The 17303-nt window shown below is 43.1% G+C and overlaps 1 protein-coding gene across 3 annotated transcripts in view; it reads right to left on the bottom strand.

Annotated features, from left to right (window-relative positions):
• The window catches only part of LOC103722332, a 148533-nt gene that overhangs the window by 42378 nt on the left and 88852 nt on the right, over nucleotides 1–17303 (bottom strand). For all 3 annotated transcript variants that reach the window (XR_005513724.1, XM_039131054.1, XM_039131055.1), the window contains exons 31-34: nucleotides 15619–15727; nucleotides 15376–15519; nucleotides 7472–7747; nucleotides 6608–7291 (exon numbers count right to left, since the gene is read on the bottom strand). Coding sequence is in view for 2 of the 3 variants with exons in the window: in XM_039131054.1 (XP_038986982.1) it covers nucleotides 6608–7291; nucleotides 7472–7747; nucleotides 15376–15519; nucleotides 15619–15727 (1213 nt within the window). In the remaining variant the exon portion in view is untranslated. The remainder of the gene's footprint in view (nucleotides 1–6607; nucleotides 7292–7471; nucleotides 7748–15375; nucleotides 15520–15618; nucleotides 15728–17303) is intronic.

Below are 17303 nucleotides of genomic sequence, written 5' to 3'. Positions count from 1 at the left end.
TATTAGTTTTTTGAATTAACATTTGGTTGTTTGTTTTAAGTTCTAATTTTCTCTAATGATAAAATCCTTGTCCTTAATTAATTTATCGTATTTATGGAAGTGAGATTGATTAGTTAGTTTTAGTTCTTTATTCTTAAGATTTATTACCTTATATTCATCCATTAGTTCATTAAAAGCATCATACAATTCATCAAAGGTAAAATCTAAATGCGTTTCAGATGTTACCTCATTTTCATTCGCCATAAAACATAAGTTGGCCTTTTCCTCTTATTCCTCATCCGATGATGATGATGAATCGGAGTCCGTCAAAGTGGAGACGAGGACTTTCTTTTTCTTATATTTGCTGCCCTTCTTCAGTAAGGGACAGTCAACTCTGAAATGTCCTGGCTTCTTGCATTCATAGAATCCGATTCCTTCATTTTTCCTTTCCTTACCTTTATCCTTGTTGTAGGAACTTGAGGGACCTCTCCTCTGATGAAAGGACTTCTTCCGGTTGATGAATTTTCTGAACTTTCGCACGAGAAGAGCCTCATCATCGTCTCCCTCATTATCTTCTTCTTCGCTGCTGCTACTGCAAGATGGATCTTTGTTAGAAGAAGTAGATTTGAGGGCTATTACCTTTTTCTTATGAGAGGATTCTTCTTCGCTGTGTTGTTTCATCGTGAGCTCATGCATCATAAGGGATCCAAAAAGCTCCTCAAGTGGCAGCTTGTTCAAGTCCTTTTCTGACAAGGTCACTGTTAGCATAACTTTTGCCAAGACTTTTTAGACCATTGACGATATCAGTAAATCTAGTGAACATGCAAGTGATAGTTTCATTAGAATCCATTTTAAATAGTTCATACTTATGAACTAGCATGTTTATTTTAGATTCCTTGTCTTGATTCGTGCCCTCGTGGGTCACCTCAAGTCTGTCCCATATCTCTTTTGCAGAATTGCAAGTAGAGACTCTATTGAATTCATTGCGGTCTAAGGCACAATAAAGCACATTCATTGCTTTGGCATTTAGTTGTGCCTTCCTTATATCATTGTCATCCCAATCTTTTTCAAGTTTGGGTATAGTAATATCATCTACAAAAATTGAAGGAATGTATGGTCCATTAACTATGGTGCTCCAAATCTCATAATCTTGAGCTTGGATAAATATCCTCATCCTAGCCTTCCAATAGGTGTAGTCGGTTCCATTTAAGAATGGAGGTCTATGGATGGATTGCCCCTCAATAAGAGAAGATCCAAATGGGGTTGTCATTTTGATCTTTTACCCTTTTAATATAAGAGTTCCGGCTCTGATAAAGTGTGTTGCCCAAGAAGACAACCCAAAAGGGGGGGTGAATTGGGTTTTAAGTACTTATTACAAATACAAACTTAACGAGTAACTAATTAAACCTTATTGCAAGCGGATTAATTAGTTTACTAGATGTACTGAATGAAGGGGATGGAAGAGACAATGAACCAATCACAAACACAAGAGGTTTTATAGTGGTTCAGAGCTAACCCTTGCTCCTACGTCCACTCCCCAAGCTTCACTTGGGAGTTCACTATAATCCCTCGGATTACAGCCGGTTGTTTTACAAGTTCACAACCCAACTTGTTGTTTTACGAGATCACAACGAACTTGGTCGGTTTTCACAGGCTCACCGACTAAGACCACCCGATTGTTTTTCCGGGATCCCAATCGAATCCTTACACCGTTGGTTTTACCCTCGGCTCACCAACCAACCTTACAACCCTTGATTCAATCCCCTGATTGAATCAAGTAAGAAAATAGTTTGGAAAAATTACATGCAAAGCTTCTTAATAAGCAAATATTAAACAATATGAAAAGAGTGAAGTTAGAAGCCCTCAAACAGATTTTGGAAGTGGAAGAAGGGGCTTCTCGACTTTAGAGTCTCCTCTTTGAATGCGCTAAAGACTTGATGTCAGAAGGATAGCCTTGAATGCGAAGGAAGGAGTTTGTAGGATCGACTTCAATTCGCTTCTTCCTTCTTTCCCTTGTATTTACTCTTGAGAGACTTTGGTAGGTGGAAATCACTTTTTCTTTGAATGGAATCTCTCTCTTAATGTCTATTACTGTTCACTCTGGTTATTTAAGCAGTTCACTTTGAAAACTAGCCGTTAGACACCAATTTAGGGCCGTTCTGCACAATCTGCAACTCCTGACAATGTGTCCGTTGGGATTGGAGTCGACTCGCTCGATCTGGAGTCGACTCGGCTGTTGCTGGAGTCGACTCATGCTTTACTGGAGACGACTCGCCCACTGTTCAAGATTTAAATTAAAGTGCTGTCCCGTTCTGGAGTCGACTCGGCCAAACGTGGAGTTGACTCGCCAGTATCCGGAGATGACTCGGCCCTCTGGAGACGACTCGTTCTCAGAATTCCAGAGATCTTTCTTTCAGGTTTACTCCCTCAAGTCGACTTGGATTCTCTTGGAGTCGACTCAGCTCTCAGAGACCGAAAAACTGATCTTCTGTTTTTGGAGTTGAACTGCCTCGGAGTCGACTCGGATCGTCTTGGAGTCGACTCGGCTCTCAGAGCCCAAAAACTGATCTTCTGTCTTTGGAGTTGAACTGCCTCGAAGTCGACTCGGATCGTCTTGGAGTCGACTCGGCTCTCAGAGCCCGAAGTTGGTTCTCTGACTTTTAGTCTTGCTTTCCTCTGAGAGTCGACTCTTGCTTGTTTAGGAGTCGACTCCCCAACCGTTGGAGTCGACTCGAATTCTTTTGGAGTCGACTCGGTAACAGGGTCCAGAAACCACTTCTCTGTCTTTCTGTCTGTTACTCCTTGGAGTCGACTCGGAACTATCTGGAGTCGACTCGGTAATCATCGGAGTCGACTCGAATTCTTCAGGAGTCGACTCGGTGACAGGGTCTGAGATTCATCTTTCTGTCCTGTTGTCTGTTCTTAGTCGGAGTCGACTCGCAGTGTGCCGGAGTCGACTCGAGCCTGTGCCCGAACATCTGAAACACTTGGAGTCGACTCGAAATCCTCCGGAGTCGACTCGAGTTTCAGCCTTTGACTTAAGCTGATTTCCACATGCACTCAAAAGAAGATTCTCACAAATTTTGCCTGAGATACTGGATTGAATTCATTAGTATAACATAAAATATACTCAAATGCTTTGGTCTCATCAAAATAAATTGGGGTATTATCAATCACTCCACAAAGTGTCAGTCTTTATCATTCTATATACATGACATATAACATACCAATTAGATGTGGACATGGCATAGGAGTGCACAGAATTATACCACTCAAGTTGGCCAATTGTGTATCAGTTAGCACCACTGCTTATGATGCAGGTCAGAACTGACCTTCGCAAGGTTATGGTCCCTCAAATACAACCATCAGAATTCAGAAGCAATCTGAGCCCATCGGATGAAGCCTAGAGGATACGAGGCCCAAAACTGCGAAAAATAAACTGACTGCAGTTCTATTGTCATTGAGGACAGAACAGATGGCAAGGATGTTGCTATCATTCTACCAAAATAAACTGAGAGTTCAACATCATAGTCAATGCAACAGCTACAATTCCATCATTAGATTAGTCCGACCCATCCTAGGACACCCAAAGGCTTCCAGAAGATCAGCATGGACTTAGACAACAGACTTATTGTGTAAACTTTGAAAAGATGATCCGCTGTGTGGTTCTATCTGAGGCACCATAATTGTTAACTGTCATCCGATTTTGCTAGTTGACACATGACAGTAGTTCGAATGTTAGCTTTTAGATTGATTAGTTTTATTAGTTTTCCTAGTTCAAAATGAATTCCAAAGGACATATGAATCATAACCAATATAATTATCATGGAACCAATATATACTCGTACTTAGCTTGCAGCCTTGCAATACAGCAAAGTGAAAGAAGAATTTTCTTAAAGTGCACTCTTGTGTGTTCTCTTTTACATGGTGGATTTTGAGTTAGCTTTCATGGATTTGAGAGTAACCCAGGTAGATTCTAGGTTCAATGACATGTTGGTTGTTTCCAATGAACTGTGAAAAAGTTTCTGAAGTCACTGAAAGATCCATAATGTTGACAGAGACCTTTAGTAGCATACATATAGCTACTGGTTATCTTCCTCCTAACCATGGTTTTGAACTTTTTCTTGCTTTAATCAATATGAAGTATTTAACTTCAAGTGCCACGAACCCTACTACCCTATCTGGGTCGAGTGGAGGGCTTAAAGGGTCACACCTGTGTTAATCACTTCATTAGAACTCTGATTTGTCACTCAATAACAGGAAACCAAATACTCCATAGCGGCAACATAACCCTGACTACAGCCTGCTTCTTTAATCTAACCTGATCCTGTGCTGCTGATCAAGCCTGGCTCAATGCCGGTGCTATCATATTACTTTGATACGCATTGTAAAGACTTTACATATTGATAAAAGCCTATATTATTCTTTTTCCTTTTTAACTTACGCTGACAAACTCAAAGATCTTGCTTCTAATCTAAGCAGTCAGAAGCAATTCCCCATTGATTTTCTATGCTTCTTCCCTCATCATTTGAGGGTCTGATCTACAGGGCACTCGTTGTAACAAAGTCATCCTTCCCTAATAGATTGCTAATAGTCAAGGTAACTCATTTTCCCTTACTTATTTGGGTTTTCTTTTGAACTTACTGAATTAAATCATATTTCATGCTTTACATATGGATTGCCCTTTAAATTGATGAAGCTATGCCATAAGAGACCAATTGGTCAGGTCATCTTGTTTTCTAAGATATATCGTAAGGATGTAGATGCTAAAACTAAAAGAAAGGGCCCAAGATGATTTCAATGTCGGTGAGATCCAATGATGATAATTTCTTACAGGCTGAGGGGAGTCATCCAAGTCTTTTCTGTAGTAGCAGCATGGTTTTCATTTAGATACATCAAATACTGATGCCACATATTGTTTAACATCCCATGGATTTGAGGAGTTCAATTTCACTATGACATACATTGGCAGGCATTTTCAGACCCCAAAATGGTCTGTATAAGTGAATAACAATACTCACAATATGCCGACAGGTAGTAGGTGTTACGATATTTCTGCCTCTAGAGGAAGTTTATATGCATCATGACAAAGTGAAATAGATGAAGTATATGAGAAAGCAATAGCATGAGGCATGAGCAGTATATTTGCTTTTCACAAGATCCACAGCACATGTACAACAACAACAATGTGGTTACTGTGTAAACATACTTATTTTTCCTGTATTTTCAATCACGAAGTTTGAACCAAGGTTTGCCGAACTGTACCGAACCAGCCGGCTCAGGGCATACCAAATTGGATTGGTCGGGGACTGGCACGGTTCAGGCATTTAAAACGAGACGGCCCAGCTCATTATTAAACCCGCCCTCCAGCTATTAAACTTCTCAATTACGTGTTTCCTCCCCCCTCCGGCTCGGGATCTTCAAGAGAGTATCCCCCTCCCACTTGAGAACACCATTCCTTCCCAAAGCCACTCACGAAGTCGCAGTTATCTAACCGCAACAAAACCCCCCTCCCCCACCCACCCCACCCCCGCGCCCCCCGGCCCCTGCCCACATTTTGGTACGTCGCTCCCTCCCTCCCTCCCTCCCTCTCTCTCTCTTCTCTTCCTTCGGGTCAAGTTAGGGTTAGGATTTCCCTCGCTTTCCTCCTTACTACTCCACCCCCCTCACCCTCTCCCTCTCCCTCTCTTTTTCTCTCTTTCTCTCTCCTTTTCTCCCTCTCCCCCTCTCTCCAATCATGTTTGTTTCAAAAACAAAGGAAAGTGGAACAAGGATAATTCTCTTCTATTTTCCATTTCAAACTCCATTTTTTATTTTCGAATTTTGAACTGAAGTTGGCAAAACATATGCCGAACTCAGTTCAAAATTTGAAAATTAAAAAAGTCCAAAATGGACAGGAATGGCATGGTACCAGTACTGTACCATACCGTTGGACAACCAGTGTGGATCTCGGTATTAGTATAGCCAACCTTGGTTTGAACTTAAAACATGTTTCTATCTTTTTAACTAGGTAAAATTATTAATTATTCTCTCTTAATCATAAATTTTCAGGAAATTATGCAACTCGCTTTTCTAACAATTATTCACATAGGGATCTCAAAAAATTTATGAAGTTAGGTTCCCACAAATTAGTTAAACACTATTTATTAGTTAAAAACAAAGAAAAAAGTCCAAATTAAGAAAATAATTTGAACATATATCATATTCTAGCATGCTAGTCATGAATTTTTTTACCAACATGCCCACTGTACCATGCTGGTGCATACCAAGTGCTGACAAGGTACAGATTTTGGCATAGCGCATGATGCTTTAGCCCCTAATAAAAATGAAACGAGATGGAAGCTTGGAAGCTTATCCCATGGGTATGCGGCAGTCAGCAATCCACTTTTGCCAAGCACATGAGAGAGGAGAAAAGGTTGTGACCAAGGTTTTTAACTTTTAACCAAGAAGAGATGTAGAAGAATTTGTACTATCATTTTATAGGTCAGATAATATAGCACAAGCTATATGAATGCAGATATTATAGCAGACATAATATACCAAGCCTGTGACAAGAAAGCTACATAAGAAAGTGATGCTGAGATCAGTTATTAGACTATACTTGCCAAAACTAGAATAGGGAGTATACCTCAATTTTAACATTCTTGAACCGCAACTTCTGTCCACGCCCAATTATGATAATAGTTCCAGAAAATGATTGCTCTTTCATATCAAACTCCTCACTTAAGGATATTGTACCTCCACACCCATCATAAGTGAACTCATCAATACCACATCCATCCACAATTAATTTTCTTCTAGGGGAAAGGTGTACAATATCATCTCTCTGCATGTAAATGGATTCAGAAAGTATTATATCATAACTGTTAGTCAGTGGATCATTCTTTGGTTTTAAGCTTTCCTCCCTTCCTGTTATTGCACCCAAAGAAGGCACAAAATATTCAACAACTGCAAGAAGGAAGTCCAGAACAACAAGAATACGAGGTTGCTGGATGCGGATTACAAAAGATTGGAATGACGAGCGCCATCGGTAATCCATTACCAGCATAGTCAAGTTAGAAACATCTATGTCAGTTGCATTTTCTGAAATCTTGGTAGAAACATCGTTTGTAGGTGATCCTGGACAAGTTCCAGGCAAACTAGAAATGTTATATACAGCAGGTTTCGAAACATCCGAGTAAGATCCAAGCATCAGGCACATTTCAGGCTTTGTATCAGGACGTATGTCCAGCACAGAGAATTTAGGAATAGTCAGGTAGAGGTCTGCTTCAAACAAAGAAGTTGATCGATACGATACCCATAGTCCTTCTAGCTGCAGAAACATGAAGAACATGTGAAAAGAACCAATCAAATGAGGTTTACGAGACATCTGAGATGATAAGCAGTATTTGGATGATTGACATGCAAGCTACTGGAAAATGAAGCATGCTGCTATAGTATGAAAATAACAAACAGAATGCTTCCATATATACTGAAGTCAAGCAGTACTCACAGCAATCTGGGCTAAAGGAGACTCCTCATCAAGACCATTGCATAGCTCTAGCAAGGCATAGCGGACCTCAACAGCCAGAACAAAAATAGAACGTGAGAGTAAAATTTGACTATTATGGTTGACCTTATCAGCAAGCATACGAATTGACTCCTTTGTCTCATCTACATTGCCACGAAAACTAGGAGGAAGCTTTGGGACTTCTGACAGGTTCATATATAAACAATTTATTATGACATTGTATTCCTTGTCTGACATGACACCATGTAAGAAACCAACCTGCTTGAAAAGTTAAGACGAAAAAAAAAATCAATTTTTTCACTTTTTAAATTTTGCTAACACAATGAAAGAAAGGTATATAGCAGTCACAAAACATTAGATATTAGCAGAGGTAATAAAAAACTAAGAGAACAAATATGTAAGTTAAGTAAATCATAAAGAAAATTGGACTTACTAGAAACAGCTATGCAATATGAAAATTAGACTAGTTAAAAAAATTTATTGTAGCAATCCACTTTGCAAGTGCTAAACTTTATTCTGAAGATACCATAATAAATTTAGTATTGATCTGGCAAATGGTCAATAACAACATGAATTCCACTTGATAGAAGGAAGAAAAATTAGTTTAATTCAAAGGCCAATTATACATTACAACCAACGTCAGAGGAACCGGTACTGGTTCTCCGGCGGAACAGCTCAGTACGGGCAGGCACGGTGCCATGCCGTGCCGAGCCCGTACCGACACAGCAAACAGACAGGAGAGAGGCAAAACGAGAGAGGAAAAAAGAAAGAGAGTGGGGGAGGGAGAGGACGACGGAGGAGGGCCAGCGGAGCCCAGCGGAGGCTCTGAGAGGGGGCCGGCGCCGGGGAAGAAGGCCGCTTAAGCGGCCGACCTTCTGTTTCATTCAAAACAAGGGTCGTATGAAACAGGGGTCAGCCGCTTAAAAAAATTGCGAATTCATAAGTGAAGTCGGCAATTTTTTTAAATGGTCGGCCCTTGTTTCGAACAAAATAGGGGTCGGCCGCTTAAGCGGCCTTCTTCCCTAGCGTCGGCCCCCTCGCAGGCTCCGCCAGCCCTCCGCCGGCGTCCCTCCCTTGTTGGCGCTATGCAGAAGCGTGTGGATCCTTGACATCCGCTAACCTAGGGCGTCCCCTAGGGCATCAGGCCGCGTGGGGAAAGAAGGAAGAAGAGATGAAGAACCACAATCACAAACTAGGGTTTTCGTGGAGAAGAAGAGGAAGAGAAGAGAGAACGTGGGAGAAAGTTTTCTGGCGGCTCCTTTATTGCTCAAGCAATAATCCAAGTGATAACCCTAAAACTGATTACATCAAGCCTTTATATAGGCACCCAATTTTAGTCTAATCATACACCAACTCAATCTCCTCCTTAGCCACATTAGAAAGCACTCAACCCAAGTCCATGACTTACATGCTCTCCCCCTTTGAGCCTAAACCTAGCCCAAGAATGACTTAGACCCTTTGAGACTTGAAAAACCTTGACTTGGCCCGCTTTACGCCTGAAAATCCTGTGAAAACAGTGCTCGGGTTGACTCCTGCTGTCCTGGGGTCGACCCCTGCTGTCCTGGAGTCGACCCCTGAAGCTGTCCCAGAAAATAGCTCTCAGATTTTTTTCTGTCGCTCTTAAGGAGTCGACCCCCGAAGTCCTAGGGTCGACCCCTGCACTGTGCCAAGTCTTCACAACGTGCCGGAGTCGACTCCAATACTGTTCACAGCCCAGAAACTTGTTGTTTTCCTTTGGATGTGCCACACTTGAGCCTACATCCCTCCCTCCCCCTCTCTATCTCTCTCTTTTCCTCTCGTTCTGCCTCTCCCAGGGGTCGGCCGCTTAAGCGGCCCTTCTTTTCCGGTGTCGGCCCCCTTGCGGCCTCCATCAGGCTCCGCCGGCGTCCTCTCCCTCGCTCCCTTGCTCGCTCCCTTTGCTTCTCCTTCTCCGGTTTTGGAAATGCATCCCGTTTTCTGAGCCGGAATCGTACCGGTGAGCCACCGTACGGTTCGAAACGGGCAGAACCGGCCAGTTTGGGTTTGTTCTACCAACATTGATTACAACCATTATTATTTGTTGGACCCTCCAATTAAAAAATAAGTAGTAAATAAAGGTCTGCTTATATTATTACATAATGGTTTAGTATAATAAAAATCTGGTATTGGTGGACTCTAATCTGCATACATATATGACTTTTTCAACCTAAAAAGAATACCATATTCAGCGACCAATAGAAAAAGGGTTCTGAAAATATGAAGTGGCTACCTTCTAATGGTCATGAATGGACAACGAGCTTTTTGTAGGTCACATCTGCTCAATTCATTCCACGATCCATATCAATGCATTTAATCTTGCCATGCTGAACAGGTTAGTCCCATGTAACAAAAAAAAGTTGACCTTACTGTTAGAATTAATTAAGGTTTGCAACCATGGTCTGCCGTACCGGTCCGGCCTGGGATCGGTACTGGATCAGTGTGGAATCCGGTACCAGTAGTTTATTGTTGGAGAACCGGTTCGTACCGGTACGGGACCGGTTCGTACCGGTCCGGGCCACCACCGGTACGCCAACCGGTACCGGTACGGCAGACCTTGTCTGCAACCTTGGTACTGGATAACGTATCGGTACTTTACCGATTCGGTACGATACTGTCAGTACAATATCGTATGGTATGCATACTGTAGTATATATCGAAATAGCTTTCTAACCATTTTTCTTAATTTTTATCTCGGTACGCCTTGATACATGTCGGTAAGCTTCTGTCGCACCTCGGTGTGTCTCGATATAGGTCAGTACGCCTCGGTAGGGGTAGTTTGGCTCGGTACGGGGCTAAATCCGACTCAAAGTTAAGTTTCATATCGATTTTCTTCCAGTACAGTACGATATGCCTCATGCGGGGCGAAATGTAGCAGTACGACAAACCATTGAATTAGTAATTGAAGTTTAATGAATTCCAAATAAGTTACTGAAGGTCCGCAATTTCAGTACCGTCTATCGTACTATTTAGGGACCAATATAATATGCTTCCAAACAGGGTATGCGGTACCGACCGAATCAACGTACCGTTGGAGACTGATACTGGTTCGATATCGGTTGGAACTGGTACCGAATCGATTCAGAAAAAAAAACAAAATCCGCGGACGCGCGCGCATACGCATTATGCCACAGAGGGCTGAGTTTTAAAAGCCACTCTATGGCATTAAAAGCCCACGTGGGCTACTCGTGTAGGCTCGCTGCCCCGCGCGGGGAACCGCTGTTGGCCCACAAGGCGCCGCAGTCCCAAACCCTATGCCAAGGTCCAGTTGGGGGAGTTGTGTTGATTGCAGAATCGTCTTTGTGTCGGGTAACGCGCTATCTCTTGCTGCCTTTGGAACCTTGCCTATGCTACTCCAATGATGGTGCTCGGTTGAGGAGAAGAATCAAGATGCGGGGAAGAAAAGATGACGATTCTATTTCAAAATGACAACGAAGGGTACTCTAGCAAGATCGAAAAGGAATCATGCTGACCTAATACAATCTAAGGGGAGTTGATTTATCCCACTCTAGCCCAAGCCTTACGGCCGAAAACCCACCTAAGGGATGTTAGGGATAACCCTTTACAATGCAGAATTTGAATGATGAAGAAGATGCCTTCGAAGGGCCCTAATGGTTCCTTTATATAGGCCTCATGCCTATGGCTTATTGGCGGAAACATTCCAAAATTCAAATAAGATTCTAAATCAGCTGCAAGAGGATCCCAACTAATCTTGATCCCTGCAGCCATGTGCTGAAATTGTTGGACGCCCAGGATGGGTCGCCCGGTTAGCCGGGGCGTGTCCCGTGCGGGTGCTGCCACTTGTCCGCATAGTCCTGATTTGCTATCTTTTGGTGGCTAGCTGGAGTGTGCTCCCGGGCTGGTTGGGACGCGGATCTTGGTTGGCCGGAACGTGGGTCTTGGTTGGCCGGGACGCGGATCCAGCTGCTTCTCCCGCGGACTGGTGACTTGTCCTTCCCTGCACCACTAATCTTGCGACTTGATGCATCTAGGCCGCCCATGCCTCTGCTCGCCTGATCTTTATGGAAGAGTCCGCAGACTCCTCCATAGATTCTGCACGCTTTCTTACTATCTTTGATCCCTTTCGGGCGTTTGGATGCTTGCCATGTGGCTCAGCCTGCTGTCCTTGGCCGAGCGTTGCCTTTGGGAATCTTTCCTTGTTTGCTCTTGCGCACGGATGCATGACACGTCTCGGCCTGTTGGCCGAGTGCCTCCTTTGGGGATCCTTCCATGTTTGCTCTTGGGCCTGTGCGCGGATGCTTGCCACTTGTCTTGGTCGGTTGTTGACCAAATCCTTTGCTTTGCTTGCAGCCGCGCGCGTGCTGGCTGATGTGTGCCCCATTGGATTGCTCTCAGTTGGTCGTGACACAATGTGAATGGGCTTGCCCTAATGTTGCTTGCTTTGGCTTGGCTCAGCCCATGCACATGCCTCTGAACCAAGTGGCTTGATGGTGCTTGGTCAAGCGCAATGCTAGCTGAATCCTATGCTTGCCATGCCATGCCTTGTGCTTGGTTCTCTTCTGTACGCCCGCGCTCAGGTGCGCGCGCATGGGTTGTTGCCCCTTGTCGTCGCCCACGTCCATGCTCACTCTTGGCGCACGCGCAACGGGGCGTTGCGTGTGTGCCGGGTGCTGGCGAGGCGTGGGATGGCGGCCTGACAGTGCACTGGCCCCTTCTGGTCGTGGCGAGGTTCGGGCGCGCCATGCAAGCGTGAGCGCGGAGCGCCGAGCGCGCGTTGGTGCGCCGAGCATCAAGTCTGCCTAGCGCTCGGGCATTGGCCGGCCTGGGTGCTGGACGAGCGCGCGAAGGGCCGTGACCGCCATGCGGGTGCGCGGAGGCCTGCACGCTGCTACGCATGCGCGCGGAGGGCCGCACACTGGCTAATGCGTGCGCGAAAGGCCGCATGCCTGGGCTGTGCGCGCGTAGTTGGCCGCACGCGCCTTTGGCTGGATGGGCGCGCGGGGTTCCGCGCGCTGCTGTTGAGGTCCCTGAACCTCGCGCGGGCACTGGACAAGGCTTGTGCGGGGCTGAGCCGGCTGACGTCGAGGTTGGCCAATGCTTGGCTAAACCTCCAAGCAGTGGATTTGGCCCGCAACTTGGTCTTGGCCGGGGTTGGCCCCGACCGAATCTTTCGAAATTTGGCTTGGCGGGCTGGGGTTCTTATCAATCGCGCGCTGCGCGTGGACGCGTTGTTCGCACCGCATGGAACGCGTGCGGGTGCAATCCCGGACGCGTTTCCCCACTCGCGCCCCGCGCGGGGGCGCGCTGCCCCGACCCTTCTTTTTTTTCTTTTCTTTTTTTTCCTCTTCTCTTCTTTCGGAGCTGCTCTTTTCTTCCTCTCTCTCCTCTCTTTCCCCCTTCTCCCACGAGCAAGGAAGGTCTTCTTCCCTGCAAGGTATTCTTCCCCGCGAGGTGCTCGAGAGGAAGAAAGAGGCCCGGTAGACAAAAATCCTTGCAAGAGAGGTCTTCTTCTCCCCCTTCGACAGGTAGTCTTCTCCTCTTTTTGTTCTTCCTCTTCTTTCTTCCTATTTCTTCCTCTTCTTCCCCGCGAGTACCGGTGTGAACCGGTGCGGTTCAAACCCCTTTTGGGTTGGAACCAAATTCTATGGTTGTACCATACCAGTTCAAGCCGGTACTGATATGGTACAGGCTGAACTGGCCGGTTAACGATACCAGTCAAGGAACACTAAACCAACTCAAATTGGGCAGTTCGGCCTATACGGAACTGAACGAATGTTGATCCTAGATAGTGGCTTCTTCTCTTCTTCTTCTCCTCCCTCTTCTTCTTCCTCTTCTTTCTCTTCTTTCCTCTTCTTCCTCGGTGCCGGTACCAGGCTTGTACCGGTTTGAACCGGACCGGTTCGTACCGGTACCAGGTTGTACCTCGACATTGCCTAGATCCATAGTTCCATTGTCGTGATCCTCGCACAATTGCTCCTGACCACACCCATCGAGTTGTATACCTCGATTCCGACTTCATCCTCGACGACATCACCACCCTCGCCTCCGCCCCACTCACCAACAACATCAATCTCCCTCCCCTTTAAGTGAGTTCAAAGGCTTCGGCCTCTCTCGCTTCCTCTCCTTCTTCCACTCCCCCCTATCCCTCTCTCTGCCTCTTTCTCTCTTCCTCTCACTCCTCCCTCCCGCTCCCTCTGCTTATTTTGGTTCATTCCAGTACGACATGGTATGGACCCATATTACACCAAACTGAACACCGGCTGGTAATGAGCCCTAGTACCAGTTTGCCAAACCTTAAGACTGATACTCAGTACACAAATGAATGCCAATTTGGTGTTAGTATAGCATTTTTTTTGTTTTTTGTTTTTGATTATTTTTAGGTTTATGGATGTTTACAAGAAAAGACTAAGAAAAAGGTAAAAAAGAATGGAAGGTAAGAAAAAGAAAAAGAAAGAAAAAAGAGTAAGGGAAGAAGGAGAAAAAGGAAAGAACGGAAGGAAGGAAGGAAGAAGAAAAAGGAAAAGAAAGGATAGGAAGAAGAAAAGGAAAGAAAGAAAAGAAGAAGCACTAGGAAAGAAAGAAAGGTTATACAATCCTCAGAACTCTAAAATGAACAAAATTCAATTACCATGTAGTTAACTAAAAGACGAGAATGTAGGACAATAAGCATAAATGGCTAGAGTAATTTGATTTCCATGATAGTCCACTTCCATGGTTGAGACCTAATGGAAAATAAGCTATGACAGATTCTAGCATCTAGGGTGGCTTCTAATTCATAAAGATGTGATGACGCCTAGAAAAAGTCATAGAAAGTTACACTATGCAACATACTCTATAAAATATATAGGTATTCATCATGAAGCACAACTGTTAATTAGTTCATTCTGTTATTGTGCCCAGAAATGATTGGATCCTTGTGCTTCTAAAATATAAGGGCAAATGATATGCAAGTTAAATGGATTTGATTATTTGGTCATCAGAGTGGAGTATGTATTCAACATGGTTTCACTAATGATGAAAAACAATTATCCTGTACAGTTTATGCAGTTTACATGTCAAATGAATAATTATAAATTACGCACTAAATGTTATAGCTTTTCCATTGAGCAGCAAAATAATAGCCTTGTGCTTGGTAAATAGAGTACATTGAGTACAATAATGGATCCCATGGAAGGAAGGGAGAAGAAAAGGAAATGAATGAAGGAAGAAAAGAAATAAAGAAGAAGAAAAGGAAAGAAAGAGAGGAAGAAGAAAAAGAAAGGATAAAAGAAGCAAAAAGAGAAAGAAAAAAGAAGGAAAAAAGGATAAGGGCTGGAACTGCCCCGAAGCGCTCTAAAATGATTGGAACCGCCCAGTTCTGCTTGATTTTGGCCGATTCTGGCCCTTTTGCCGACCCGAAAACCCAAACTGACCTAATATGGTGCCGGTTCGAGTCGGTTCAATGATCCTTGGATTTACCAATATACCAATTGCTTGTTCTCCCTACCTTCTTTCTCATAATCCGGTGTGTGCTTTATAATACTACCCCAGATTAAATAATTCCATATAAACATAGAATGCAAGCCTAAAACTTGGATCATGCCATGTGTCCGAATCTGCAACAAAGAACTAGAAATTGATATCACAGTTCCAAATGTAATTTTCAAATAATAATCAATATGAAAAATGAGCAAAAAACTAAACCATCCGCAACTTTAATAATTAAGGAAAACAATTATGAAAAGGATTATTAGCGCCATTCAACCAGTAGAGTTGTCATTATTAAAATTTCTAATAAGGAAAAATTATGAAGAATTCAGTCAGATCAGAGGCAACAACTAGGTATGTCAAATCAAAAGTAAAAGTTACTGCTTATTTAAATATTCAAATACAAGATTAAAAAAAATATTACAAGAAATAAAATAGATCACCTGAACTTTTGTAGATAGTGTTGGGACCTTACGAAAGACATCTCTCAGACTGCGTCTCACTTCAATATCAATGGCTCGACCTTCTCGTATCATTGATTTCCCTAAATGGCCACTGATTCCTACAGCCATGTTGACTCCATGTATCTACATGTTATTGAAACACGTAGTTAAAAGAAAATGACTTCAATAAGAAAGGATTCAGTGGTAAAATAAATTTAAAATTTCTTCACCTTTACAGCATACCTCAGCATGAAGAATATCAAGATGTACAGCTGAAGGGTCATTCTCTTTGCAACCATGCCAACTAAAACTGTTCTTCACTTGCAGCTGTCCAAGATCTAGTTGCATATAGCTACAATAACAGAAGCTTATATCAGAATGTACAAATTTGCAATAACAAAAACAACAAAATGTGGTTTTCAACATCATACACAAAGCTAGAGGTAAAATTTATTAAAAACATCATGAAAATTAACATAATCTTAAGAGGCAAAATTTAACTAACATTAGTACCTTCATCTTGTGTAAAAAGTTCATACGCTCATCATGTAATACAAGCAGGAGGACCAAGCAACATGACTAGAAAACAAAATTGGAACTTCACAAATGTGTAGAAGGATGTGAAATTTCATGTTAACAAATGCAAGATGACTTACTTGGAACCAAATAAATATTCATCATTTGCTACCAATAGGAAGACCTAGCAAATTGACTAAGAAACATACTCAAAGCTTTACACAAGTTCAGGAGAAGGCTGAAATTCCACAGAATTAACCACAAGGGGATATGAGGTGGAACACAAATGGATTCAATTATTGAATAGAGAAATCTGGACAAAAATGCTGCTGATACATCAAGAACATCAAAGTATGCAGAGGAAGAAGATCGATCACATGGAAACAAGGGTAGGTCAAGACTATTTTACGTTGCTTGATCACATATCAAGCAGTGAGCCTATTGTAATAGAATAAATGACAAGGTATGTTAGACCTTCTGTATGACTTTTGTTGGGGCCATCTTAGGGTGGCAATAGGTCGGATCGGGTTGGATTTGGGTCTGGTTGAGCTGGATTTGGGTCAAAAAACCTCAACTCATACCCAAGCCATTTATTTTACATTAACATGTACCCTGCCACCAACTCACTCAAGTTTTCACTCATCAATCATATACATGACATGCAAAGGTTGCAAGCATTAAATTAAATATAACTTCAAATATATCATCATTATTATAATAAACTTGGGAGCAAGGTCTACTGAACCTGTCGGAATCGACCGGTTCAGCCTGTACCATACCGGCACCGGCCTCCACCGGTACGGTATAGCGGTGGAATTTGGTTCCGACCCTTTGTACCGTACCGGTACCGGCCTCCACCAGTACGATACAACGGTGGAATTCGGCCGTTTTTCCAGACAGCCCGTACCGAGTCGTGCCGCTGGAGAACTGGTACGGTGCCCGGTACTAGTTCCTCGAACCTTGGAATTTGATTTTGTGATTTTGAAAGCTTTATCATCCAATATTTCTTTTCATAGTGAGAACTTCATCCAAGTCTTGATGCTATCAGTAACTTAAAGACTATCACAATAGTAGTCTCAAGGCAGACCTATAGCTGTCCGACTAAGCATTTTTTCATAAATATTTCATTATTCTATAAAATGGAATCTTACTAGTATCAGAGTCTAGATGTCACACTTTTAGGACATATATTTATAAGAATGAATAAACTAGATTAGCCGATAATTATCTATCTTCCCTAATGACAATCTTAAGAAGTTGCTTGTGGGGAAGGAGAATGGTTCAGAGTTGTTTAACATGATGCTTAATAGAAAGCTAAATATCCGAATGTTTTTGATGGATTGAATTATCTAGCATACCAAGGCTCCAAATGGATTGGATCAACCTATGACAACCTAGTCCTCTTGTTTAAG

This window comes from Phoenix dactylifera, chromosome 10, assembly GCF_009389715.1.
Source record: "Phoenix dactylifera cultivar Barhee BC4 chromosome 10, palm_55x_up_171113_PBpolish2nd_filt_p, whole genome shotgun sequence".
NCBI lineage: Eukaryota > Viridiplantae > Streptophyta > Magnoliopsida > Arecales > Arecaceae > Phoenix > Phoenix dactylifera.
The sequence above is the reverse complement of the archived record's forward strand: the minus strand, read 5'-3'. Positions and strand labels throughout refer to the sequence as shown.